The sequence below is a fragment of the Vespa velutina genome, chromosome 3 (genome assembly GCF_912470025.1).
Source record: "Vespa velutina chromosome 3, iVesVel2.1, whole genome shotgun sequence".
Lineage (NCBI taxonomy): Eukaryota > Metazoa > Arthropoda > Insecta > Hymenoptera > Vespidae > Vespa > Vespa velutina.
In genome coordinates, this window is record NC_062190.1 from 4,466,156 (window position 1) to 4,493,982 (window position 27,827).

General features: G+C 32.8%; 1 protein-coding gene and 1 long non-coding RNA gene across 4 annotated transcripts in view; both read right to left on the reverse strand.

Annotated features, from left to right (window-relative positions):
* LOC124948129 (protein similar-like) overlaps window positions 1–27,827 on the reverse strand; it is a 38,409-nt gene that overhangs the window by 7,099 nt on the left and 3,483 nt on the right. For 2 of the 3 annotated variants that reach the window (XM_047491296.1, XM_047491295.1), the window contains exons 1-7: window positions 20,387–21,747; window positions 18,968–19,155; window positions 18,647–18,795; window positions 18,059–18,244; window positions 17,732–17,970; window positions 17,510–17,616; window positions 16,246–16,393 (exon numbers count right to left, since the gene is read on the reverse strand). In XM_047491296.1, coding sequence (XP_047347252.1) covers window positions 16,246–16,393; window positions 17,510–17,616; window positions 17,732–17,970; window positions 18,059–18,244; window positions 18,647–18,795; window positions 18,968–19,155; window positions 20,387–21,204 — 1,835 coding nt within the window. In that variant the 5' untranslated portion in view covers window positions 21,205–21,747. Of the gene's footprint in view, window positions 1–16,245; window positions 16,394–17,509; window positions 17,617–17,731; window positions 17,971–18,058; window positions 18,245–18,646; window positions 18,796–18,967; window positions 19,156–20,386; window positions 21,748–27,827 lie in introns of those variants that run through there. The other variant, XM_047491298.1, reaches the window with a different exon arrangement.
* Window positions 379–6,761, reverse strand: LOC124948130. The gene is made up of 3 exons (XR_007100607.1): window positions 6,173–6,761; window positions 5,969–6,070; window positions 379–413 (listed from the first exon to the last, which is right to left on the reverse strand). It is a non-coding gene; the product is annotated as an uncharacterized LOC124948130 (long non-coding RNA).

Sequence of the window (27,827 nt, forward strand, 5' to 3'; positions counted from 1 at the left end):
CGTATCGCATTTGCCAAGGAATATGATTTTTTTTATAGTTTTCAAAAATCGAAGAAAATTAGCATAGTGGAAAAGATATTTTATCTTAAATTTTTTCAAATCGCGAAATCTTTTCTTTTTTAAGATGTACGAAGAAATGTACGAAGAAATGTACGTAGAAATTTTTTTCCTCGTCTTGAAAAAGAAATACATAGAAAATATTAAACAACTTTTACTAATCATTTTATCGAATTATATTAGAAAAAAAGATCAACTTCAAAGATAATAGTTATATAAACATGCTAATAAAAGTTAATGAAATCTAAAATGTTAAGATGCTTTAAGAATTTTTCAAACTTACTTTGTATATTCTAAAATGAAAAATTATAATCAATCTAATTACCATACTACAATGTATCTTTTTTTTTTTTTATCTGTAAATTTATTTATTTTGTTTATCTCTCTTTCTCTCCTTCTTTCTCAGAACTTCAAAACACCTTCTACGCCAATCGAAAATAGAATTCAAAAGAGACTCGGTTCAGGTATGTACTAGTGCGCACACCCAACCCGCGGTAGCAATTTTCTAATAAAAGAACCCATCAGTGTGTAACATCAACTTGACGTAAGAGGAAAAGATCAGTTCGGTGATTTAGATAGTCTACGCGAAGTTAAAGCATATATAGAGAAAGACAGATAAAGAGGGGGGAGGGGGAAGATATCGTACGATGCACTCATCATCATTTCCATATTAAGATTTAAAAATTTTCTTTTTCTTTTTTTTTCGAAATAGTTATTCTTCGATTGAATACATACTAATCAATTTTATTAATCTCTGTCTTTTCCTTTATTGCTTGTATATGTATGTACTATGGCCCCTAGAGGTTTTGATCTGATCTCAAAAATGAGAAATATTATTTACTAGATCATAGGAAAGAAACTGCAATAAACGTGACGACGTGTGATCGTCAAAAGAAAGAGAATGTGATAGAGAGAATCTTATCACATAATAAATTCTTACATTTATTAGGTCATTAAGAAAATTTATAGCTAGACTAATATTTTTGTAACGATATTTATATAATTACATATTTGTTAAATCTAACGGAAAAAAAAAAAAAAAAAAAAAAGTAAAAAATAAATAAATACGTAAATAAAACAAGAAAATAAATTCTGTGTTTTTCATTTTCTCTCTTTTTTTTTTCTTTTTTCTTTTTTTTTTTTTTTTTTTTTTGATATTGTCGAAAACGAAAACGAAAAATAAAAAACATTTCGTAACGAAGATCCATTGAAAGCGTAAGAAGCACGCGTATCTGGTAGGCGATCGGCCTTAATTCAATCCGGATTGCGAGGCGAATGCCGTACGATTTGAAATAGCACGAGCGGGGTTATCGAGGAGGGTCGAGGCCTCAACTTTAAGGCCGTCGTGGCTTCGATCGATCGACGTTACTGATCTCTGACGTATACATATGCACGTACATACAAACATACATACATACATACATACATACATACATACATACATACATACATACATACATACATACATATATATAAATAAAATCAAGCGTTGAATTTATGCCTTGCGAAATGTATATAGTATCGAGTATTCGATTCGATATTATTTTATCTATCATCTATTATCCCGAAAACAAAAATCAACAAGAAAAATGATTGAATTTTTAAAGATTTCGGATTAGCGTGTTTTTTTGAAATTCTTCATTTTTATTATATAAATAAGAAACTAGAAATAGAAAGAGAAAGGAAAAAGAAGAAACAGAGAGAGAAAAAGAGAAAGAGAAAGAGAGAGAGAGAAAGAGAGAGAGAGAGAGAGAGAGAGAGAGAGAGAGAGAGAGAATGTATAGCAAAGAACTTTGCTAAGATTCGATCGTCAAAGTTCGCCAAACGCCAAGCGTATCGTAGCGTTTACGGAGCGAACGCTAACTGCCTGTAACCAGTCACAACGGCTCGGTAATAGCCTTAAATTAACCAGCGGGGCCCCAAATGTGTGCGCGTACGTGTGAAACGACGCATGCAAAAATCACGTATGCGCATGTACGTAAGTAGTATGTATATATGTATATATGTACGTACTATACTTTTAAACTATATACCGTGGCATTGTGCGAGTGCCCCCGTAATATATTACATGTCCACGTTGTATACTTGTTCCGGACGTTAGACAGCCTCCCGTTGCGTGTCTCTAGCGAAAACGTTCATGATTACGAGTCATCTTTATCAAATAGAAAAAGAGAAGAGAGAGAAAGAGAAAATTCTAATGCGTTTGAAATCATTCCTTTTTAGGCTATTTGCATTTTCTTTGCGAATATGTGCATCTCACACACGCGCACACACACACACACACACATATATTTTTTTTTCTTTCTTTCTTTCTTTCTTTTTAAATATATTTTCAACTAAATATTAATTCAAATTTAATTTAAATTTATGTTTGTTGTTTATAGAAAAAAAAAAAAAAATAAGTTAAAAGAGACTTATTATATTCGCTCGAGAAGTTGGAAAACATCCTCTCTTAAAGATAGCCAGTCAATATTTTTCTTTTCTAATCACATCTACGAACTTATCGGTTATTTCGAAAAGTTCTCAAAATAGAAAGGAATAAATAATTCTATTTAAAAACATATAAGAAAATCTTATTTGCAAATATCTAAATTTTCTCTAACTTCAAACGAACACTTGATTCTTCATATTTTATATCAATGGCTGCAAACATGATCGATCAATCGCATAACGACGTGTAATACGAGGAATGATTAGTCTCACATAATCCGAAAACGATAATCATCGATAAAAGACCGATTTACTATTCTACCATCGTTCAACATGTACGTATACTAATATGTATTGTACACACACACGCACACGCACGCACATACATATATGTCTATAGATCGTATTATCGATTCGCCGTGACTATTTCGATAATAATCAATGAACTAATAAAATCTCATCGACGATACATATTTATGATACGCATTTCGCTTTATAAAAGACAGATCATGATACGATTTCAAAATTTTTCTCTTTTACCGTCTTTTATTTAATTTAATTTAATTATTATTATTATCATCATTTAACCGATCTTCAAATTAACGAACGGTTTCTCTTTAATTTGTATCATTTATATCATTTTATGTCCATTTAATTTCTCAGTAATTTCGTTTGAATTAATGTACATTTAAACTAGCAATTACGAAAAAGAAAATGATTCAGACGTTCTTGATCCTGACGTTAAAGGGTTATGCTAACTTGTCATTCCGTATTTACTTATTAGCATTCTCGCTTTCGCAAGAATCCTCCTCCTAATGAATCGACTTAAGAACGTCATCAAAGCGCGAACCTCTCATTCCTCTAACAATTTTTATATTCTCCGTTTCTCTTTTTTTTTTTTTCTTTTTTTCTCTTTTTCTTACTGTTCTTCTTCTTTTTCTTTTTAAAACAATCGACAATATTACTACTGATCACGAGAATTCGTGTACATATTACCTTTTAAGGAGCGATTTAATCGACTGACATTTGCGTTTGCTCGTTCGTGCATATATTATTCAGAAGTTTTCATTTCAATTTGAATTCATTTACAAATTTATTTTATAATTACAAATAATTATTCCGGTGTGAAGAATCTTGGCAGTTTTTAAGTTGGAAAGGAGGAAGGGGGAGGAAGAGTGGGAAAAAAGAAGGGGAAAAAATTTATAATGATAAATTCATTTACATTTACGAGTAAGAAGGGATTTACGAAGGAATATAATAAAAACTCGTTTTGTGAAAGATAGACGACGATCAATGGAAAAAAAAAAAGAAGAAAAAAAACAGAGAAATAACAAAAAAAATTAAATAACACAAAAAGCTAGTAGAAATCATACTTTACAGTTTACTGTTATATCTATTCAAAAAAAAAAGAAAAAAAATAAATATATATATATAAAAAAACCTACGACTTCGAAGTCGTACGAAAAGTTACTATGATGAAAAATTCTCACGTCGATGAAAGGAAGAGAGGAGATTCAAGAAGGCAAAAGTCTCTCGAGAATCTTTCTCTTTCTCTCTCGTGTTGGTATTAGATTCGCTAGCGTTAGGTGTAGGATAAATATGCGGCCGGTATTGGTAAAAATAGAGTGACGGCCGAGTTACTTGTGCAATCAAGCACGTGGGATCTACCCTCTCCTCGACATCTTTTAAACCCTCCAATAGTACTACATGTTCTTTTCTTTTCTTTTTTCCTTTGCCCTCGAACGTCAATTTTAGGATCCACGTAGGTCGTTGAACTCTTTATGAAACTATCAAATGTTTTAAATCTTCAAAAATGATCTTTCAAATGAAATTTAAAGAATATGAAAACGATAATTAAAACATATGAAAAATATGAAAATATGAAAATATGAAAAATCGTTTGCCGACTAAATTAAATCAATAATAATATAAAATATATGTAACAATCCTCTGATACTACTTCGCGATATTTTTTTTTCACCTCGATTAATTTCTTGTTTTGTAAACAAAACAAAACTTGTTTTGTAAACAATTTCAACAAGGATTTGATATAAATAACAGCGTAATAATTATGGAAAGATTCTTGCTGAAAAAGCATGAGAACGTGGGAGTTAACTCGTAAATATTACGTCTGCAAGACGGAAGCTATCATTTCCTTGGCAAAGAATTGACTTACGCGATATGTACATTTTACACTAACGATATCATCGTTTACAAAGAAGCAAGACTACTTTCGTCGCACGTGCAAAAACTTCGTGACTGAAACTATGTCACTTCGTGATAATTCTAATGATCTATCGATAGTAATCGACCGATCTATTCGTAATAATCAACATAGACTGATTTCATGAACGAGAAAGTTCATCATTTTTTATCAAACATTTCCTCATACAGTTTTCAGATAAAAACTTCATTTTATCGCGTTCAACAAACAATTTCTAATCGTTTCCCTCCAAATGTATAACAAATTATCTTTATTATTTTATCATTTCATTGAAACAAAAAAGAACAAAAAAATATATATATTTTTTCCTTGCATATATTTTATTATTATAAAAATTATTAAATATTACTATCGACCATCGTAATTGAGATTATGAAATTTAAGATGAAAAATAATTTACGACGACACAAAATCTAATGAAATAATCGAAAACATTTAATATAAATTAAATATTAATCTTCACTGTACGTATAAAGTGGTTTACATATCTATCAATCGTAAAAGATAAATGAAGAAGTTATGAAACAGCTCTATTGTGAAAGCTAAATCGAAATGAATCAATAGTACTCTCTCTCTCTCCTTTTCTCTCCTCCCTTTCATCCTCTCTCTCTCTCTCTCTCTCTCTCTCTCTCTCTCTCTCTCTCCCAACCCTCCTTCTCTTTTTCTCTCCCACCTTTATTATCTCCTCGTTAATCGAATTCGTTTGTCTCTCAAAACTTTGTCATCCGTCCAATACACGAAGATCGGTTGGTTGGTCGTAAATATGACGAGTAAATAAATGTGTGAAACGCGTGAGCGCGTGCGCGTTCGTTGGAAAGGAAAACAGAAAGGCGATGACATAACAAGCACTTCATTATCTTGCGGGTAGATAATAAAAATTGGCGTACTAACGGAAGGAGGAAAATTAATGAGGTTGGATGGATCGAGTAACGACAACGAGATTATTTGTATTTTTCGTGTTAAAGCAAGTATAGATGTAATTTGTGATAATCGACGTAATATATGTTTGTATGTATGTATTTATGCATGTATATATACTTGTATATGTACGTAGGTCAATCAATTACGATCGATACAAATTCGATTCGTTTTGCGTCATTTTAACTTAACAAAAAATAGATAGGAGATTATGTGTGTTTGTGTGTGTATGTGTGTGTTACATATTTATTTATTTATTATATATATATATATATATATATATATATATATATATATATATATATATAATAAAATAAAAAAAGGAAACGTTTCACTTACGAAAAACGCTCTCTTCTTTTCTCTCACACTTTTTATCAGTCTACCCTGTATTAATCTTTCTATCTATCTATCATCTATCTATATATCTATCTATCTATCTATCTATATATATATATATATATATATATATATATATATCTATTTCTCTCTCATTCGTTCTATATCTCGAACGTCAGAGCGAGGCTAGCAATAATATCGTAGTACCCGTCGTCTCGAGATCACGAGGAGCAGAGAGTTATACGTTCGCACACATCTCGCGCAAAAGTTTGCCTCCCCTCCGAAGAGGAGTTCATCGTTCCTCGCTTGTCTTTCGATTTAGCACTAACGTCCGTTACGTAATCACGACAAGAAGGAACACCTCGTAGATATAAAATCCGTCCCTCCTTTTTCTTCACCACCCTGTCCACCTCCACCTTTCTTATCCACCACTTGCTCCTCTTCCAACTTCTCCACCTTCTTCTCCTCATCTACCACCACCACCACCACCACCGTCTTTTCTTCCTCCTTTTGCCTTCCTCCTCTCATCCAACGTACGACGAAGAGAGATTTCGTCGTCGTTTCAGCGAGATTAGACGAAACGAAATTTTCTCGTTGTAACACACGCGAAATTTCTTCATCGAAATTTAATAAAGTTTTCAATTGTTTTTATAACCAATCCATCCAAGAACATCTATTAATGCCAAAAGCGAATGACATCGCGAGGAATGAGCACATTATTGCGATTTACTAATTCGTCGTAGATGAATTGGCACTTAATTTATAAACAAAAAAAAAAAAAAAAAAAAAAAAAAAAAGAGACCTTCCTAATTGGTGAAAATTATTGTCGTCGTTGAGAGACAAGAATGGTATATCTTGATTTTTTTTCTCTCTCTTTTTTTTTTTTTTTTTTTTTTTTTTTTTTTTTTTATTCTTGTTTATTATCTCTATCCCGTTTTTTTTCTTCTACGAGAGTAAAAGTTAATACGTTCGAAACCGCGCGTCTCTGGCAGTGGCACTGGGCACTTGCCTCCGCGAGAGACGCACGCATCGCGCCACTACCACTTCCACCGAATAAAATCCACTTCCACTCCACTACGTGGCGGCACGCGCTTCTATGCGTGTTTCTCTCTCTCTCTCTCTCTCTCTCTCTCTCTCCCTCTCTCTCTCTCTCCCCTTCAATCTTTCTTTCTCTCTCGCTCTCATTCTCGTTCCGTTTCTATCTTACGATATAAGTAAGTACGAACATCGTCGATGGAGTTGGCTGTATCCGCCGTTGCAGCAGTCATTCTTTCTACGTTAACGACAGGCGCGTATTTTTGATCACGAGGACATCAATTTTTTTTTTTTTTTTTTTTTTTTTTTTTTTTTTTTTTTTTTTTTTTTTTTTTTTTTTTTTTTACAACAACGATCGAAATTATTACGTTGCATTGGTAAAAATTTTGTGAAGAATTTGTTAATTAAAATTTCGCGCAGAAAAAAAAAGAAAAAAAAGAATTTGTTCGTAGCTGCGAGAAAAGTATTGTACTTTGGATACTTCATCGTCCACTTTTTATATATGAATTTATATAAATTATTCATAAGCGAAGAATCGAGCAATCAATTTACAAGATCTTAAAAATTTTATAAATATTTCTATATGTTAATTCATCTGTCCGACAAAATAAATTAACTATCAAAAATCAAATGACGAAACATATTAAAATGTTTATAAATTCTTTATCCCGGAAAGATACAGGCGTATGTATTAAACGAGATTCATATGTAGCGGGCCGATGACGTCACCGGTGCTTTCAAAGCACACGCGCAACGATCTAAAGAAAAACGACGAAAATGAATCGATGTGATAGAATGGGAGAAGGGGCGTCGCCCTCTACAAATGGAAAGAGAGCAAAATATAGGAAGAAGGCACTATGAACACTTCCCCCGTCTAGCTAGGAGCCGATACAAAAATATATCCTTCTCACTCTCCGCATACGTTTTCCGTAACTTCTCGTGGCATTATCTTTGTGTTTTTGGTTCGACGTCCTCTTTTTTGCCCTCTCCTCTCATGATGATTCCATAGGGATCGTAAATACAAGTTTTAAAAATGTCTCTGTCTCTCTGTTTCTCTCATCGATTCTAAAAAGAAGTCCTATTTGTTTGTTTCACCTGACGACGTATTTCTCAATAGCATTCTACTCTTTCTCCATCTTGAACGTAACACCAGCGAATCGAAAAAAAACTTTATGTTAAATCATTACAATTGCAAAGTCGCAAACTTAAAAATATACACGAAAGAGAGAGAGAGAGAGAGAGAGAGAGAGAGAGAAAGAGAGAGAGAGAACATCGGATCGGCAAAAAATCGAAAAAAAATCTCTATCAGAGGAAGATATTTTATTTCAATATTCGATGGTCACGATCATATCACGTTGAGATCACACGGAGTACGATGATACTCGATAAAGAAACAAGGGCGTGAAATGATCACGATCGACTTCTACGTATGTACGTACTTGGCAATCGATCTCTTTTTCCCTTTCTCTCTCTCTCTCTCTCTCTCTCTCTCTCTCTCTCTCTCTCTCTCTCTCTCTCTCTCTCTCTCTTTCTCTCTCTCTCTGTTATTGTAACAAACAAAATCAGAGCAATAGATTGTGTCAAAGTGTTCTAAATGCTCGACTGATGTCGTTGATGACCTACACTCTTCGTTCTAATAACATCAATTATAAAAAATATTCTCAAGTTTCGTCTAATCTCACTTATGATTTCATTCGAATATAAAGATTTATGTTAAATTAACTCGTTCAGTCAATGTGTTAATGATCTTTCGTGACAATCTAAAAGCTAACGTTCTTTTTATTTTTACGAGCGCCGTCAGTTGAAATCGATTATACTCATGAATCATTGAGAAAGAACGGAGAATTAATGATATAAGAGAAAAAAAAAAAAAAGAAGAAGAAACGATTAAATGAACTATCGGTTATATGAGATCTTATTAAATAGAAAATATTTAAGCTGGCTTACAAATATCAAAATCAAGAATGATTCGAAAAAAGAGTCGACTTTTAATTTACTGAAACAAATGTTTGATTTTATTTATTATTCATTATCCTTATTGCATTGATTAAAGAATGCACTGTAAACGTTTTTATTTTCTTTGATAAAAATTGATAAAGTTGCAATTCGTTCAAGAAAATTAGGATGTTCTGTAGAATTTCTTTCGATGATTGTGTATAATATATAAAATACCTCATTTTCATTGATTTAAATGCATCTTTAATCTATCATTCATAAAAAAAAGAAATAAAACCGATCTTTAGATATGTTCTAATAGACAACGTTGTCTAATGTTCTTGTTAGATGTTCGTATATTCATTAAAAAAAATTGTTTAGTTAACTTTTTAAAGTTTTCAGCTTATTCAATCGAGCGAAATGGAAGATTCCGTACACAAACATACCATTATAAGTGAATGTAATGTACGTGTAGGTCGCGAGCACTTGAATTACGATCGATTAGCGATACGGAACTCATCTTCATGATAAAAATAAAATGAAGAAGTCGCGAAGGAAGTCGTGTGAGATCCTCGAATAGAATAATAGTCGAAACGATCTATATTTATTGCGAGCTGTATAAATTAAAAAATAATTCATGAAAATTAATTCTTTTTTTCTTTTCTTCTAGTTTCTCTAAGCTAGGACTGATTATTGACTGATCAACCTTGGCGGTTTACAGCTATAAACTCCATCGGTAAACTCGATATCTATAACTCCTATCGTTAAACTCGATATCTAAAACTCCTAACGGAAAGATTAGACGAATAGTTTGAAGAAGACAGGAAATGATAAAAAAAAAAATCTGGATCTCAATCAGTATATTTAGAAAAAAATTTTCTTATCCATGACATGCCAAGATCCGACAGGTGAACTGATTTCAAGATGAGAAGTTCGAGATGACAGTTTCGGGTCAAAGTTTTCTAGTCGAAAAAAGAAAAAGAAAAAAAAAAAATATGATAGGAAAAAAAGAGAAAAGAGAAAAAAAATAACTTTGAAGTCTAGAATATTCGATGGGTACTTTCTTATCTGTATTATTTCCTTTTTCTTTCGTTTTTCTTTTTCTTTTTCCTTTTTTTCTCCCCCCCTCCCTTTCTTTTTTCTTTTTTTTTTTTTTTAATCTTCAATTCACTCGAAACGAGACACGTTAGAAATTGAAGGAGAATTCAAGTGGAAAAAATGAAGTGAACTTTATATTGCCAAACTAAAATTGACATTCGAAAGGTTTTTTAACAGCTGCCGAATAGCTAACACGTGCCTTTCTCTTAACGTCGGCCAGCGATCGTCATTGACCGACATACACAAGCATCGTGGAATGCACTGAATTCGACTGACAGTCTCATGAACGATAAACATCGACGAAACTATTCTAAGAACGTGCACGCAAACGGCGCCGAACTCTTCCTGACGCGAATCTTAAAACGAAACGAACAATAAAACGGAACATTAAAAAATTTTTAATTTACAAATTTCGTTAAGGATCTTATTATAAAAAAAAAAACAAATAAAAAAAAAATAAAAAAAATAAAAAAAAAAATTCACAAATTATCGTTGTATCGATGATAGTGGAAAAAAAAAAAAAAAAAAAAAAAAAAAAAAATGAATAAATAAAACAAAAAATGGCAGGAAATATAATTACAATGTAAAAACGATCGATCAACGAAAATTTATGTTAATTAAAAGAGATATTATACTCGAATCGGATATTGTACCGTTCAATTCCTATACGCCTCATCTTCCTTTAACTCTTTTTCTGTCTTTATCTTTGATGATATCCTACACGTTTATGCGACGGATCCTTATGCAACGAATCTGGTTAAGATCTCAAGGTCGCTCATCCACGACTCTCGCTTTCGCGCAAAGATAGCTATGTTTCGATTCGTCAGGATTCGGTATAGTTCGACCGCGTTCGACTACGACACGCCGAGAGTTTGAAATAAAGCGCGCCAATATCACTCCAAATTGAATATCTTCGTTTCGGGCAAAATAGCTTCTTTTTTTTTTTCTTTTTCATCCAAATAAGAAAAAATAAAAAATAAATAAATAATGAATGATAATGTTCAGTCATTAAAATGATCGACTAATGTTAAATGCGATGCAAAAATTATTGAAAAAAAAAAACAAAAAAAAAAAAAAACAAAAAAGACATCAACTCATGGTTGTAATGTTGGTAATCTGGTCGAGATCAAAACTACAAACAACGATATAACGTGCACCGGCCGATATTAAAGGCCGTTGTTTATTTTGAGAGAGACACGACTGCATATAATCGTAGTCGTCGTCGTCTTTGCTTACGTTAACCAACACAAATTTCGTTAGATTCTCACGAAGAAAATGTGATGCATAATCCAAATTTAGCTACAATAAGTACTAAGATCTCTCAATATAAAATTTTAAGATCGAGAAGTATAGTCGTTACGTGAAACCTACGTACTTTAGAGAAGAATTTTTCGATCAAAAAAAAAACATCCAAAGAAAGGAAATCATCTCTCTCTCTCTCTCTTCTCTCTCTCTCTCTCTCTCTCTCTCTCTCTCTCTCTCTGTGTCTCTTTATTTTTTATTTCTTTAATTTTCTTTCTTTGTACCCCAACGACGTCGTTCAACTTGCCACGACTTCCGCCAAACTCTTGTCTCGTTCCAGCGACCCACGCCCACATTTATCGGTTTCGCTCAATGCGATATATCCGCAGAGAAAGAGAAGGAAAGAGATAGAAAGCGAAAAAGGGAGAGAGAGAAAGAGAGAGTGACTGAGAGATGATCTCTCCCTCCGCATTTTTTTTCTCTTTCTGACAGGAAGTTACGCTCGTTGCAGATTTACGTGTACTATTCAGCGAAGGCAGCCGAGCCATACTGTCAAGATATAGTTGCTATAAAATCTGACTATGAGAGAACGGAAGTAACTCTGCTAAAGAAAGAAAGAGGGCAAAGAGAGAGAGAGAGAGAGAGAGAGAGAGAGAGAGAGAGAGAGATATTCGAGTATCGTATTTCGTCGTCACCATGTATATATCCATACCTAGGTACGTGTATCTCTGCGTTCCAAAGAAATTCATTCGCATGTAGCTTACGATCGGCTTGGCGCTATAAATGAACTCGATTTCTACGATTTCAACGAAGACGATCACTGGCTCTCTCTCTCTCTCTCTCTCTCTCTCTCTCTCTCTCTCTCTCTCTCTCTCTCTCTCTCTCTCTCTCTCTCTCTCTCTCTCTCTCTCTCTCTCTCTCTCTCTCTCTCTCTCTCTTATCAGTCTGTATAAGACGATCAAGCTTTATTACTGTTAAGATCTTAACGTATCATTGCGATAATAACTAAACGACGTAAAAACGTCAAACTTTATAAAAATTATTAGATTAGAAGGTGTACATTAGAAAATAAATAATAAAATAATATAGGTCATATCAGCCCTTTATATTTTTCTCAACTTATATTTTCTTTTTTTCAAGTCGACTCTATGAAAATGTACGCGAAATTATTTAGCTTTATATTACAATCGTCGTTCAGAGAATTGATAATGTTATGTATCGATGACAAAGTTTCAAGTTTCATATTTTTCCAATGATGTACTTCGATTACAATTCAGAAAAAGAAAACTAATAAATATGATCATACATATAAATGGACATACATACACAATATATATATATATATATATATATATATGTATGTATATATGTATATATGTGGATACATATACAACGTATATACGTATATCGTATCGTTAATTTCTTCGATTAGATCAGCTCTAATTACTATTAGACGAGCATGTAAATAGATATATACATATCTCATGTTCTATCAGTCGCAAAGAAAGAAATAAAAAGAAGACATTCCATTAAATCAATTTGCACAAACATTACGGCGTTAAAAGCAACAAAAATACAGATAAGGCGTTCTAAGAAAAACAAACGAATGGATACGTGTTTGAACGTTCTCTAGAAAATACGATTAAGAAGGAAGTTAATTACATCCTGCTCGTTAAAAGAGAACAATGTAAAAGAAGAGACTAAGAATCATGTTTGCGATGGAAATATCTATACGTACGAATGAGATATACTATACGTCACACAAATTAAATATATATCACTCGATTAGAATTTTATTTCCTTAATTCGAACACGTCCATCGAGAAGAATTTTCTTCCTTTCCTTTCCTTTTTTCTTTCAATGCAACAAGATATCTATTTAAAAGAAAAGCAATAACAACAAAATTGGAACAAAAAAAAAAAAAAAGAAAAAAAACAGAAGAAGAAAATAATATCAATGCACGACGAGTGGAGAAAAAATTTATGTAGCTAAAGCCGTGACTTTCACCCACGATAGAGATGGTAGCTCTCACTTTCGTTCGAGGTCGCACGTTTCCTCGACTGGCGTAGAAAATATCGACGAAGAGGAGGAAAGCCGCCTTCCGGTTGACAGGACGAGAGGAGCTTCCTACGCAAGCGCGTCCTCCTCCTTCGAGTGCAAAAAGGAGAAAGAGAGAGAGGGAGGGAGAGAGAAAATACCACCACCACGAGCTCTTTAAAATCCACCTCTCATTCTCAGCTTTCGAAGGACGTTTTTTGAAAATGTTAATCTATGTCTCGTAAATATAGCGACAGTTACGTGATCGTAAAAAAGATTCTTTTCAATGAACTTAGACTTTTCTCGAACGCGATCTTTTGTTTGGAAAATTATAGAAGATTATATATATATATATATATTTTTTTTTTAACTGATTAGACTAAAACACACATAAATATTGATGCACAAAGTTAATCAACAGACATATAGTATCTTTATGTATATCTATGTAACAAATTTGAAAGACATATTAAAGATCTCGTATAAATTCAGATTAATTACGTCAATAATTTTATTATTAAATAAAAGTGATAATAAGAAGAATACTTAAAGTTATGGAGTCCATTGTCAAATTTATAGGCACATAAAATCGGAAGATGAAAACAAAAGAAGCAAAGGGAGAAAAAGAAAGAAAAAAAAGAGTTTGGATCTGACAGTTCTCGCGACGTCAGCTGAATTCCAATGGCTATAAGGATAGCTTCGATCTTACGTAAGATCGTAAGGAGTAAAACCTTCTACTCGACCAAGGGATGAGAAAGAAATGGAGGATGAGACGAAGCATTTGAAAAAGAGTGAGGATGAGGGAAGAAAAGAGAGAAAAAGATAGAGAAGGAGAGAGAGGGAGAGAGAGAAGGAGGGAGAGAGAGGGAGAGGCAGAGAGAAAGAGAGAAAGAGAGAATGTAAAGTGAACCTTGAATCTTATACGCGCGCGCGTAACGAGCATCACGAAAGAGGGAGAAGAGAAAAGAGAAGAGAATCCAAGGAGGTGAATGTGACTACGAGGGTAGCCAGAAAGGGGCGGTTTTATGTGGGCCACCAGGTTCTACGTCCTCTACTTCGCCGGCGCGTGTAATGCTCCAAATGTTCAGAGGATCGAGAGAGAGAGAGAGAGAGAGAGAGAGAGAGAGAGAGAGAGAGAGAGAGAGAGAGAGAGAGAGAAAGAGAGAGAGCTTGCTATTTCTGGTAGTGATAGTAGAGCTGATGGTAGTGGTGGTGGTGATAGCAGTACGAAGACCATTGGCAAAGGGTGGGTAACATTCCGGAACTATTGCGGAGATTAAACAGGCCAGGGGAAGAGTGCCCTGAGAGGGACTTCGTTTTATTTGTTTTCCGATAGTGAAAGTTATTACGTTCTCTGTTCCACCCATTGCTACTATGTAGTAATACGTTTTATCGAAGCAAACGACTAACTCGTGTGAAAAGTCTTGATTTAAGTTCTTTATGTTTCTTTTTTTTTTTTATCGTATTAACAAAAAAAAAAAAAAAAAGAAAAAGAAAAAAAAAAGAAAAAAAAATTATAAATAAAATGATCGAACATTCAATTTTCAAGTTCACTTATAAATCTAAGAAATAAGTAAATATATAGGAAATACGAGAAACACGGTTGAAATACGCTTTTTCGTTCATTCGTTCGTTCATTCGTTTGTTCGTTTCTCATTCGTTCGTTCGTTCGTTCGTTTATTCATTCATTCATTTATTTGAAGTTGCACTCACGATCGATTACGATTCGTCACACAATGTATTAGAGGTTTGATATAAGACTTACGATATCACTATATAGAAGCTTATCTACTGTAAGTATACACGACCATACATTCTCTAGTTCAGAAGAATAAAAAAAAAGAAAAAAGAGAGATAAAGAATATATCTTCCAATCTAGAGTCGTCCAATTTGCAGGATGGTACTTGCCTCGTAAAAGAAAGAAGATCATTTCGGACGAGCCAAGTGTCATCCGGATAGAAAGAAATGAGAAAATTACACTTGAGGAAAGAGTAAAATAGGGAAGAGGAAGATGGTAAAAAACAGGAAAAAGAAGAAGAATAATAAAAAGAAAAAGTAATATTGATCAATTTTCGCTGTTCCTTTGTAAATAAAAGCCAAGATAGAATTTTTATTCGCATGCATGCATATGATCGTGCTACTGTTGAAAGAAAAGATATACACTTACCTGGAAATCGTTGCGTCAGTATCAAGCATGACACATAATACATTCCAAAGCTATTTCACAAAAGATGATAAGAAAATAGAAATAAGTTGAAATTTCAAAAAAAAAAAAAAAAAAAAAAAAAAAAAAAAAAAAAAAAAAAAAAACCAACTTCAAACTCGTGTCCCGTTCATTTACGAATTATAATATTTTAACGAATTATATAATTATAACGAATGAAGATCATCCTTTCAGTTAGAAGAACTAATATCATGGCTCAGAGCACAAAGAATTCAACATGATGCAAGCTCATCGAACGGGACAAGGTTATTGACCCTTGCATACCTCCGATGACGCAACAAATCTCTACGAGAATGAAATTTTAAAAGAATCGAATAAAATTTAGATGAGACAGAATTAGAGATCTTCCATTTACCGGGAATATTTTTAAAAATCAATCTTTTCTTTTAATAAATAAACTCGAGTTGAACAAAATATATGTAATAAAAGATCTAAAAGTAATCTAACAACACTTTGAAATTTTTAGAAATCGTTATCAATTCAATTCAATTCAATTCAATTCAATTTATTTGTATGTTTGTAATGAGATTGATATATCATGCTTTAACATAATTAAATTAACTAAATGTTAAAGGATATGTACTGGTTTAAGGATTAATAAGTAATATCTCGTCATGAAATATTAAGGAACAGCGAATTGGTCAAAGATCAAAATCAAATTAGAAACGAACAATAAAAAAAGAATTCCATTATAAATCATTGATCCTACCTTAAGATGTAATTCACACAGACAACGGAGAGCGGCTTATGTTGTTTAGAGCAGTGAATAAGGGTAGCTTGTGTGACCACCCAAGCGTACCCACCCTTCTTGCCCAAGAAACGGTAGGCCACTGTTTCGCACTGTCCTTTGCTGAAGACTGAAACAGTAACGAAGAAAGGATCAGCAATGATGAAATAACCTGCGAGGACTACGATTGGGCGACAAGATGCTATCACTTTATATACGCTCTCGATGTATACGTTCTGCGCATTCATGGCTGATGAAATACTGATGGCATTCTTTTTAAATCCTAATCTGTTTATTAATTTTACTCTAATGATTTTTTTATTACTTTTGCTCTTATCTCTGATATTCTATGATAATTTTTAATCGATAATGGAAAATATTTTTTTCCTACATTCTAAATCATGAAAATTTGTAAGGGATAAATATCTCCAAAATGCACTGTGATGTTGAATAAATTATTTATATAAATTTGTAATTATTTATAAAAATGTTAAATATCCCGCCTAAAAATAGGCATCACTCTTTACTTGGTCGATAATTATGATCACAAACGCCATCTATCAGAAAAAAATTTGTTAAGCCCCTTCGGTAGGCAACATTTTTCTTGATGCAAGCACGTGAGAATGTGTTGACTAACGTATGGATTGTAAAATTTTTTACATTTATCGATGAAGTATTAAGTGATACATTATTAACAGATGTGACATTTAATAGTCATAAATGATCGAAGGATGTTCATAATTAGTAATGATCTTAAGTCGAGCAATAAATAAATTTATCGATAAACTTTGTCGTACTATTTAACATGATTTTTGGGATAATACATAATAAATGTATCCTTGGCATTCAAAAAAAAAAGCATCATCCTTCCGAGAAAAATCGTTTTATCTCCTCTTTACAGAAGGGTAGGAGAGAACGTAAACCGTCAAGCCTTTTGCGTAAAATATAGATCATTCAAGATTAGTGTGAGCCAACCCCTGACCACAAAAAGTTATATCGCGAATATCTATTTTTACTTCGAAGTCAATAACCCTAAGTAAAAAGGATTTTCTGAACAAATAATGGAGATAACAATTCCTAAGTAACAAAATCTACGTTTCTTTTTTTTTTTTTTTTTTTTTTTTTTTTTTTAGTTGCGGTATCAATATGTGAGAATGCAATAAAAACCAAAATGAATTTATTGGAATACTCAATGAATTATTGCTCGAAAAGTAAAATTAAGTATACTTCGAAGAATACCACTTACGAGATTTGAAGGATTTGTCGAGGGCCAAGTTATCGAGAGCATGATGGAACTCAAAAACTGATTGTCCCATCAATTCCTCGCTGTCCCAACCAAGATATTCCGCTAATCTGTCCAAAGAAAACAAAAAGAAAAAAAAAAAAAAAAGGAGAAATCGAAATTCGTTTATATCCTATCGAAGATATTAATCCAATCTAAGAATGAATATCTATAAAATCGACTTACTTTTCATCGGCATAAGTGAATTTCATGCTGAGGCTGTACTTCGATAAAAATGTTTGACGTCCTAAAGGTATCTCGATATTACTAGGATGTGGTATAGGACACCCAACGAGAATCAAAGACGGTCCAGTCTCATGTTCAATCTCATCCTTGTCCGAGGAGGCATCCTTTTCTTTTTCAACGTTTACGGAATTGGAATTGGAATCATGGATGTTCGTCAAACGGCCAATACAATGGATTACCTGAAATATTAGATCGGTTTTATTAGATCATTTATTAAAAAAAGGATATTCCTTTGAAATCTCTTGAGATTGGAAAAACTTTCCGTACTTTGTAAGAGGCGCTCTTTAAATTGACTTTTCTTCCTTTACTGGTTAATGTGCACTTTAATCTGAGAAAAAAACTGCACGAGCGTTTGTCGTTATCTTCGATAGGCTTCGAAGAAAGACACTCGCGTAACTCATCATGATCGCATGGGTGGCTGTATTCGTACACACTTTGTCCCATCATATCCATCTACATAAGAAAAAAGAGAACGTAAAAAAGAGAGAAAGAGAGAAAGGAAAAGAGAAAGAAAAAGATATATATATATATATATATATATAGAGAGAGAGAGAGAGAGAGAGAGAGAGAAATCTCATAAGGATACCGATTATGCAAACACATACGTGTGTAAGATTCCGAATAATAAGAAGCATGCTATTGAATCGAAAATCTATCGTTGACGTTATCGATAGCCATTTGCATGCATGACGCGAGTTTATCGACCCAAACCAATAGAATATAAAATAAAATGACGACGATCGTCGTCCTCGATCTGCGTTGTACACGTGGACACACATACCATAGACATATACATTCATACGTTTTATAAATGTAAAAGATATGTACTACAAATGAATACATATATGCAGGTACCTGCGATACTCCGAGATATTCGCTAACATTTTCCGATAGATAAACCATATTTCCATCGTTCGATAATACCAGCATGAATCCATTCAAAGCTTCCGGAAATAATTCGTCCATTTTCACGGACGTTTCTGTCTTTGCGACTGTGCCTGGTACTGAAAGTAAAAAAGAAAAAAAAAAAATGAAAAAAAAAAAAAATGATGAAAATATAAGAAGCAACATATCAATCGATATTTTTCCATCTATCCTTCTTTTTCTATACAGAAATATATAAAAGATTTATAAATAATTTGGATATAAGAGAGAGTTTACACGGAAGAAACTCACTGGAATCAACGACCGCTCGAACTTTGAGATAAGCTATGGCAAGTCTCATGACGCTGGCTTTATCTAGATGAGCCGCCTGATCCTGAGACACCGGCAATGCAGCAGCGAGCTCAGTAAAAATGTCGGTCTCTCTGCTTCGTCGACATCTTGCCGCATCACGAGATCGTTCTTTCCTTTTCTCGTTGCTCCTATAAAAGAAAAAGAAAAATAAATGAATAAATGAATAAATGAATAAATAACAAAGAATATTAATATTGTAATCAAATTTATCGACGATCATTACAAAAAAAAAAAAAAAAGAAAAAAGAAAAAGAAAGAAAAAAAAATAAAACAGAAAAATAAATTGTTCAAGTAAGTACACGTATCAATCATCTCATTACTTGACAAGAATACAAATTTTTTTTTATTTATTGTTAACATTTTATACATTTTACAAATGGATAAAAAATTCGAAACGTCGAGCAGTAAGAGTATTAACATTATCACTGTCGGAAAATGAACTTTGTACTATACGTTTCTTCTCTCTCTCTCTCTCTCTCTCTCTCTCTCTCTCTCTCACACTCTCTTTCTTTCTTCTTAAATCAATTCTTGTAACTTATCTAACTTGCATATTAACACAATTCAAACTAATCGAAAATAAAGGAAATGATATTAGTCATAAAGCAACTTGAGGTGTCGATCGGGTAATACCCAATGCTTGGGCAGTACCGTTTTCAAATCCGTTTATCGGTAAAGTCCAATAGTATATTTAGTCAACTGTTCATATCCTATGTAATAAAAATAAAAAGTTTCTATATACATGCAGAATAAAGTCAATATAATCCTTAGATGAATATATATTATACGTATAGGGTGTCATATTTTAACAGGCTTGCAAATATAAGTCGAAGAATTGCTAAAGAGAAGTTTTTATATATAGCTAATGAAAAAAAATTCAACCACTTTTCTATTTCTAAACCATCAATTCTATTTTTCTGAATCACGCGTTATATCTTAGCCCCAACGTGGTGTAACTAACGGAATAAACTCATGTCCGTCCTTCTCTCTATCTCTCTTTCCCTCTCCCTTCTTTCCTCCCTTCCTCTCTCTTTCTCTTTCTCGTTTGGAAAAAGATAAAAAAAACGTGGAAGAGAATAACGTAAATAACGTCTTCATGAGAACGAAGAACTCTCGCCACAACGTCCTGCTATTATCTGGTATCGCTAGCTGTACGTATTTCCGTTAGAGATCCCTTCCTTTCGTCGTAAAACACATTCGATGACGGTAAAAATCTGACGCTAACAAGATCAAGACGAAATACACAAACGCGTGAGCGTGCGAGTGCACGCGCACATACACACATACACACACACACACATGTGTACAAAAAAAAAAAATAAGTACATGGGTTGAAGTTTCTAATCGATAATTTTCACTTACAAGTAATCCTCCATGACCTTTTCATCCTCCATAAAGACATAATTCCAAGGATCACTGTATTCTTTCCAAAAATAATCCTCATAAAGACAGGGTGGTAAAGTATTGTTGGTATATTGTTGGTAAGAAAAATTCGTATCGTATAAAGGACAATGATCACTAACAGGACATTCCAACCATTTTTCTTCCGTACAGAATCCAAAAGGATATCTATAGAATTCTTCTACGCAATTCTGTTTAAAGGGAATACGAAAAGAGGTATGAAAAACAGTCTCGATAGGCATTATGGTGTTCGTTGGAGCTTGAGTATCACTCATTGAATTCGGGTCAATGTATTTCGAGCATGATCGGCAAGAATCTTGTAGAAACGACGAAGAATTGTTGATACGGTTACCTCGAAAGGAACGTTGACTGTAAATTGATCGACTAATGCAAGTTACTGGTTCTTGTGTTCCTGCATTTTCCTGTTGAAAACACATTGCCAGATCCTCAACATCAACGGGTCCAGATTTACAAGGTTTCGATAGGAAATTGTCGATATTCGAGTATCTACATTGATCCTCGTTTATGATGCATCGCTCGTCTACGTTCATCGCCGTCCTCATTTTCGTCTTTGCTACGAAAGTTTTAGTAGCAACAGAGTCAAGATTATAAGCCGATGACGACATCGACATCATCCTGTTATCATTTTCCCCACCATCTTCCATAAAATCGGCGTAACCCGATTCCCTACCAATCCAATCATATTGCTCACCGTTGCTCCTTGATCCTATCGATCCATCGATTCCGTTATCGATATGCATCCACAGCGCCATATTCATTCTGATCGATTACGTTAGCGCACCTTGCACTTCGATTTTCACCGATCTCTGTCCGTCTCTTTTTTACTCTATATCGTACGTTACTTACCGTACAACATCCAGAAAATTCACTTTTTACTTATCTATTATCGGCGTGAGTGTATGCGTATATGTGTATTGATAACTTCTTGATCTTTTTCTTTTTTACTTTATTATCCAATTAATTTGACTTTCCTTCTCTCGTTTTTTGTCCTTGTCTTCTTAACACTCGACTCACTTCTCCGTCCTTTCTCTTTCTTCCTTTTCTTCTTTTATCGGGGGAAAAAGAAGATGGAGAAATATAGCGAGATACAAACGTATTCCCTTTTTCCTTTTCTTATCGCCGACCGAATCGTCCGAATCGGCCGATTTCACGAGACGAATTCCGTATCATGGCTGAGCTCGATCGTCGATGCGTGTCCCACCGTGTCTATCACCGTTTCTTTTTACCACGGACTCGGTGATTTTACGATCCACGACGACGATCGAAACGATACTAATCTCGACACGGTAGCATCGATACCCCTTGAAATGCCGTAAACTTTAAGAGATCACTATCTACTCTCGATAACGAGATATTACCTATCATGGCTGCCAGCGTCACGAACTCTCCCTTCTCTTTCTTTCTCTCTCTCTTTTTTTTTTTTTTTGATTTCTCTATTTAACTTTTATATTATTCTTTTTTCACATTTAGAACCTTAGAATAAAAATCGATTTGTTGTTCGAGCAAATCAAGGTTCTTTTAATTTTCTAACTCTTTCTAACTAACTCTCTCTAACTCTCTTTCTCTCTCTCTCTCTCTCTCTCTCTCTCTCTCTCTCTCTCTCTCTCTCTCTCTCTCTCTCTCTCTCTTTATCTATCTCTCTCTCTTTCTACAAACAAAAAATCAAGACAAAGATCTTAAAATATCTTTCGTGCCAATAATAGCAATAGAATCGTTTCGATTTCCAAGTCGATATAATATTCTTTCCTTTTCTACCGATCAGTGAATAAAACTTTACTTCTTTGCCATAAAACAATGAAGTATCTTTGACAAAGAGAAAATAAAAAAACATTGAGGTATGGCGACAATACTCATGTGGATCGATAACAGTACAAATAAATCAAACATCAAATTACCGCGACAAGATCGCAAATTTTGATTATGCTTGAAATAAAAGATAACGATGTCTTGTTCGAGACTAAAGAAAAAAAAGGAGATCATATCGTAAGTAAAACTTTGTTCTACATTTCACAATATTTTCCAAATTTTCCAATTACGTCATGCGTCGTTTTTTACATGTTTCGATTTTTTTATTAAATAAATTATATATTCAATATAGCATCATTTGTTAATTCATATGACAATGTTTATAATAATAATTAAATAAATAATACATTATTGAACTCGCTAAATATTATCTCGACCTAAATAATCGAGAAAAAAAAATGAATTTGTTTATTATCTTCTGTCATTAGACCATCGTTAAATATTCTTTCTCATATTTTTCATCGTTAACATCAATCAAAACATTTGTGTTTTATTTCTCAAGACTGAAAAGCATAATTAAAAAATAAAAATTTCAGATTTAAATAATCATTTCTATTATCAATATAGTAGAAATTCATCCAATTATATCAAAAATCATTTACGAATCACATATGCGCAATTATACATAGCAAGAGATTATTACATAAATCGTGTTCTTCAAATGATAGAAAGAGATAGAGATAGAGACATAGAGAAAAAGAGAAAGAGAAAGAGAAGAGAGATCTATTTCATACACGCGTTTATCCTATTATATATATCACGAATTATCATGGACGATAACTCCTCCATATAGTACGACTGCTTCATTAGATATATGTAAAAAAAAATCTAACAAGTTTCCACGTTTCCCTTTTTACTCATTGCACATTTACTCATTGTGAATCAAGGTTGTCACATTGAGTACACTGGAATAAATGCGCATAAGTGCGCGCGCTCGCGTTTATACTCGTGCCTATGATAGTCTGTGTTCAGCATCCAATAAATCGCTTAACCTTCGAATCGCAACCGTAACGTAGTGCATTCAATCGAGATAACATGAAAAAGAAAAAGTTTTCCGCAAAGTAGCGAACGTGCCCCGATACGAGTGAACGATCAATCTGGTACAAACATGCTAGTTGGAAGGTTAAGAGGGATCTTCGATAGAAATAAATAAATAAATATATATATATATATATATATATATATATATATATATATATATATATAAAGAGAGAGAGAGAGAGAAAAAGAACGTATGATTATATTATATATCCATTCAATACCGGAAACGATTGTTGTCCGTGCTTATATTAGAACACATTAAAAACTCATTTTCAGTTATATTTATCTATCTTAATTAACTAGTTTTTCTCCGCTATTCAAACTCCAATCTATAATTTACATAAATGAGTCTTCGTAAAAAGAAAGAAGAAAAGAAAAAAAAAAAAAAAAATTGTTTTCTGTTGTTTACTCCGTTAGGAATCGAGTTTCTTCTAGTATCGCTGAATTTAATTTTTACATTTTACATGGCTTTTATCGTAAGTAAAAAAAAAAAAAATCTTCTCTCGTTATCTCCATAGTTCGTTGATGATATTTTTGGTCTTGAAAATATCGCGAAAAAAAAATTCTATGATCGTATGAATAACCTGTTTATACCGTACCATACATAGAATATGAGATATGGAATTGTAATTATATGTATTTATGTATGTAAAGAGACTTCTCGGTGGAGAAAAAAATGAAAATATTGAACGAACGAGCGCATCCCAAATTATACGATATTTTATATTTTTGAATATCTACATAACTAAAAACAAGAAAGAAAGATAGACAAATATTAAATATTAACTTATATGAAACAATCATAAAGTTTCATTAACATTTTTCAGATAATTTTTAAATTTTAACAAAATTATTTTTAGTATTATTATTATTATTATTATTATTATTATTATTATTATTATTATTATTATTATTATTATTATTATTATTATTATTATTCATTATACAAGGAGAGTAGACCAAAAATCTAAGTAAAATCAAAAGTTCCTAAATGATTTTAAAGATCATTTATTCTTTTCCAGCTTGTAGTTAGATTTGAAAATTGAAAATCCGAAAAAAAATTAGCCTAAGAAGCCTCCAAAGAGAGCAACAAATTGTTAAAAACACTTAGATGTTTTCGACCCTCTTTTATTTATATGTATGATCTTTATTTTTAATTTGACAAAAAAAAAAAAAAAAAAAAAAAAAAAAAAAAGAGAGAGAAAAGATCTATTTTTAATAGAATCACTCGAATACAGTGATGTATCATAATAACTTTGGAATGTCAGAAATCTCAACGTCGTGTAAAAATGGTATCAACAAATGCAACACATGATAATTACTTTTAGATGAACTGGATATGAGGAAAAACTAATCGATTAATCCAATATAAACGAGTGATTAATAACCGTTCTACGATTTAGAAAAGAAAGTCTAAAAGCTTGTGTATTATATATCGGTAGCATTAACACGTCCCATGGAGAAACGTCCGAATTTGACCCGAGGCGGTGAGAGTTCCCTCCACAATTCGAATATGACGCATATAGAGTGGGCCAAAGTAGTTTGTATTAAAAACTCCAAAGTAATTTGAGACTACGAAAAATTTGTCTTATAAAAATTGTTCCTAGTCCCGTAATTTCGTAGTCTAATTACTTTCAACAATTTTTTTGTTTTTCTTTTCTTTCTCTTTTTTTTTAAGAGTAGAAAACTACAACAAACTTAAGACATTAAGATATCTTTAATATCTTCATTTATAAAAAAAAAAAAATTCTCCTTACTATACAAAATCATATAGATAAGTAATTATTATATATTTTATCCACGTTTCAAACATTTCAAATATACCTAATTTCAATTAATAATCATTGGACCACCCTGTATACTCCCTAATCTAAAGAAATAAAGTGTACGTCGTTGTGTATGTACAATACATACCTACATATCATACGTATATTACAGTGCTCAGATCGTCGTAATAACTCAAAAGCAACGGACAGACGGCACTTTATCAAAAGAATTCGCCGGTATTACTCTTCTTGCTAGACTTCTCCATGCTTCTCATTCACCACACGTAACTCTTCTTTCCAACGGAAACGTTTGCCCAAATATATTTCATCGTGTACCCTCCTCCTATCTCCCTCATTCTTATATACACAAGTTCTCTCTCTCTCTCTCTCTCTCTCTCTCTCTCTCTCTCTCTCTCTCTCTCTCTCTCTCTCTCTCTCTCTCACTCACTTTCATTTACTCTCTCACTCTTTCGATCTTTCGATCACTCTCTTTCTCTCTCTCTCTCTCTCTCACTCTCACTCAGACATATTTTTACATATTATTTATATTTTATAACTTACAATTTTGATATACGGAAAGAACTGCTTGTTGAAAAAAATCACTATGATTCTCGGAGAAACAAAAGGATATGTATCATGTGCCAATTCTATTTCAAAATACTCATATGATCCTAAGATTATTATTTATTTATTATTCATGGTATATCTCGTCGAGACTAAGAAGACGTACGGTAAAAAGATTGCAAATCATTCCTTTTGATAATTTTACAAACAAAAGTTTTATGACTGGTTATGACCGAATGAATTTAATATTATATGAATTTGATATTCTTATAAAAAAAAAAAAAAAAAAAAAAAAGAATGAATATTCTTCTTAAATACGAACGAATTTAACTTCTAAAAATATATACATTTTTCGTTTGTTCAAATCGCCAAGTTTTTTTATTTAACTGCTCGTCTTAGAACGAAATGTACATTGATAAATGTTCGCCAATTTACAACGACAATATCGTACGTAAGTAGGAAATTACGTAATAGAGCAAAAACAGCGAAGATTCGACCGAGATCAGAGTGCTCGTTAAGACAAAAGAGGGAGAGAGAGAAATAGACAGACAGATAGATAGATAAATAGATAGATAGATAGATAGATAGATAAATATATATAGATAGATAAATAGATAAATAGACAAACAGATAGATAGATAGATAGATAGATAGATAGATAGATAGATAGATAGATAGATAGATAGATAGATAGATAAATAGAAAGAGAGAGAGAGAGAGAGAAAGAGAGAGAGAAAGAGAGAGAGAGAAAGATCATCGAACGGGAAATATTTTGGCATTACAGTCGTGTATTCAGAACTATTTCGAGGTGGAGGCGAACAAATATTTGCATTACAAACAATCCAAGATATACGAAACTACCGATCTCTATTCGGTTGTTGATGCTAACTCATAGAAGAAATTTTTCATCCAAATTTCCATCCATTCGATCTAACTTCCAATAGATCTATAGATTATAATAGGACCTAACGGTAAAGGAGACAAAACATGAAATATATTTTCGAGAATCATCGTCGGACATTAGGATCTTCTATATCTCAGTATTTTCTTTTTGGTATATATTCACGTATGTATGTATATGTGTTAGATAGACATAAAAGAGAGAGAGAGAGAGAAATAGAAAGATTGCTAAAGTCCAGCTATCTGTCTTTATCTGTTTCGTTACTCCGTTTCCCTCTTGCTCTTGCTCTCTCTCTCTCTCTCTCTCTCTCTCTCTCTCTCTCTCTCTCTCTCTCTGTCTCTGTTTCTATCTCTGTTTCCCCTTCTTTAACTTCATCGACCATAACTCTGATCTTTGAAGCAAATTATTAATATCCCTAGATATCTTATAACAAACGTTACTGACTTCTCAGTAATTCCTCCAATTCCTCGAATCCGTTCAAGTGTATGTGATCGCGATCATGTATATTACATATCCCCATGGAGAATTGCGCGTATTGGACAACTTACGTGATAATAATTATTCGCGGGGAATTAACAGTAATCTCTTCTTCAATTTGCATGTTTATCTTGTGCTAATAATATAAGCGTGCCTTTTCAATCATATATTCGATTCACAGCACAGTCTGTGAGTCCCATTTTTTTAAATACAATGCTTGTATTGTGTGATAAGAAAGAAAAACAGCTAGAGAGAGAGAGAGAGAGAGAGAGAGAGAGAGAGAGAGAGAGAGAGAGAGAGAGAAAGTGAGAAATAAATGAAGACGAAAATATCTTTTCTAATCAAGAAAAAAATAGAAATTGTATTATGCAACGAATTAAACATGAACCTATCAAACATAATGCATACCATAACATTAAGCATAATCCATCTGTTAGCACAATGACGCGATATCGTAACATTTATGGCATGCTTATCGCTCCAGATGTTAAAATTGCGAAAAAAGAAAAAATGATGTGTTCTCTCTCTCTCTCTCTCTCTCTCTCTCTCTCTCTTTCTCTCTCGATCTCTCTTCATTTTCAATAAATTCATAAAAATTTTCTATTACATTATTTCTTTGATATGATGATTTAAAGTTGAATTCCAAATTGTCGTCATGTAGGAATGGTCACGAATAAAAAAGAAACAACATTGTGCGTGTAATAGTTATCTAGAATTTTTCTTGATTTCAACGTTATCCATCATTGAACCGAAGTTTCCATATCTACAAGCTGATTTCGATGCGCTTGTTGGTTACACAACGCAATTACTATACGCAACTAACACA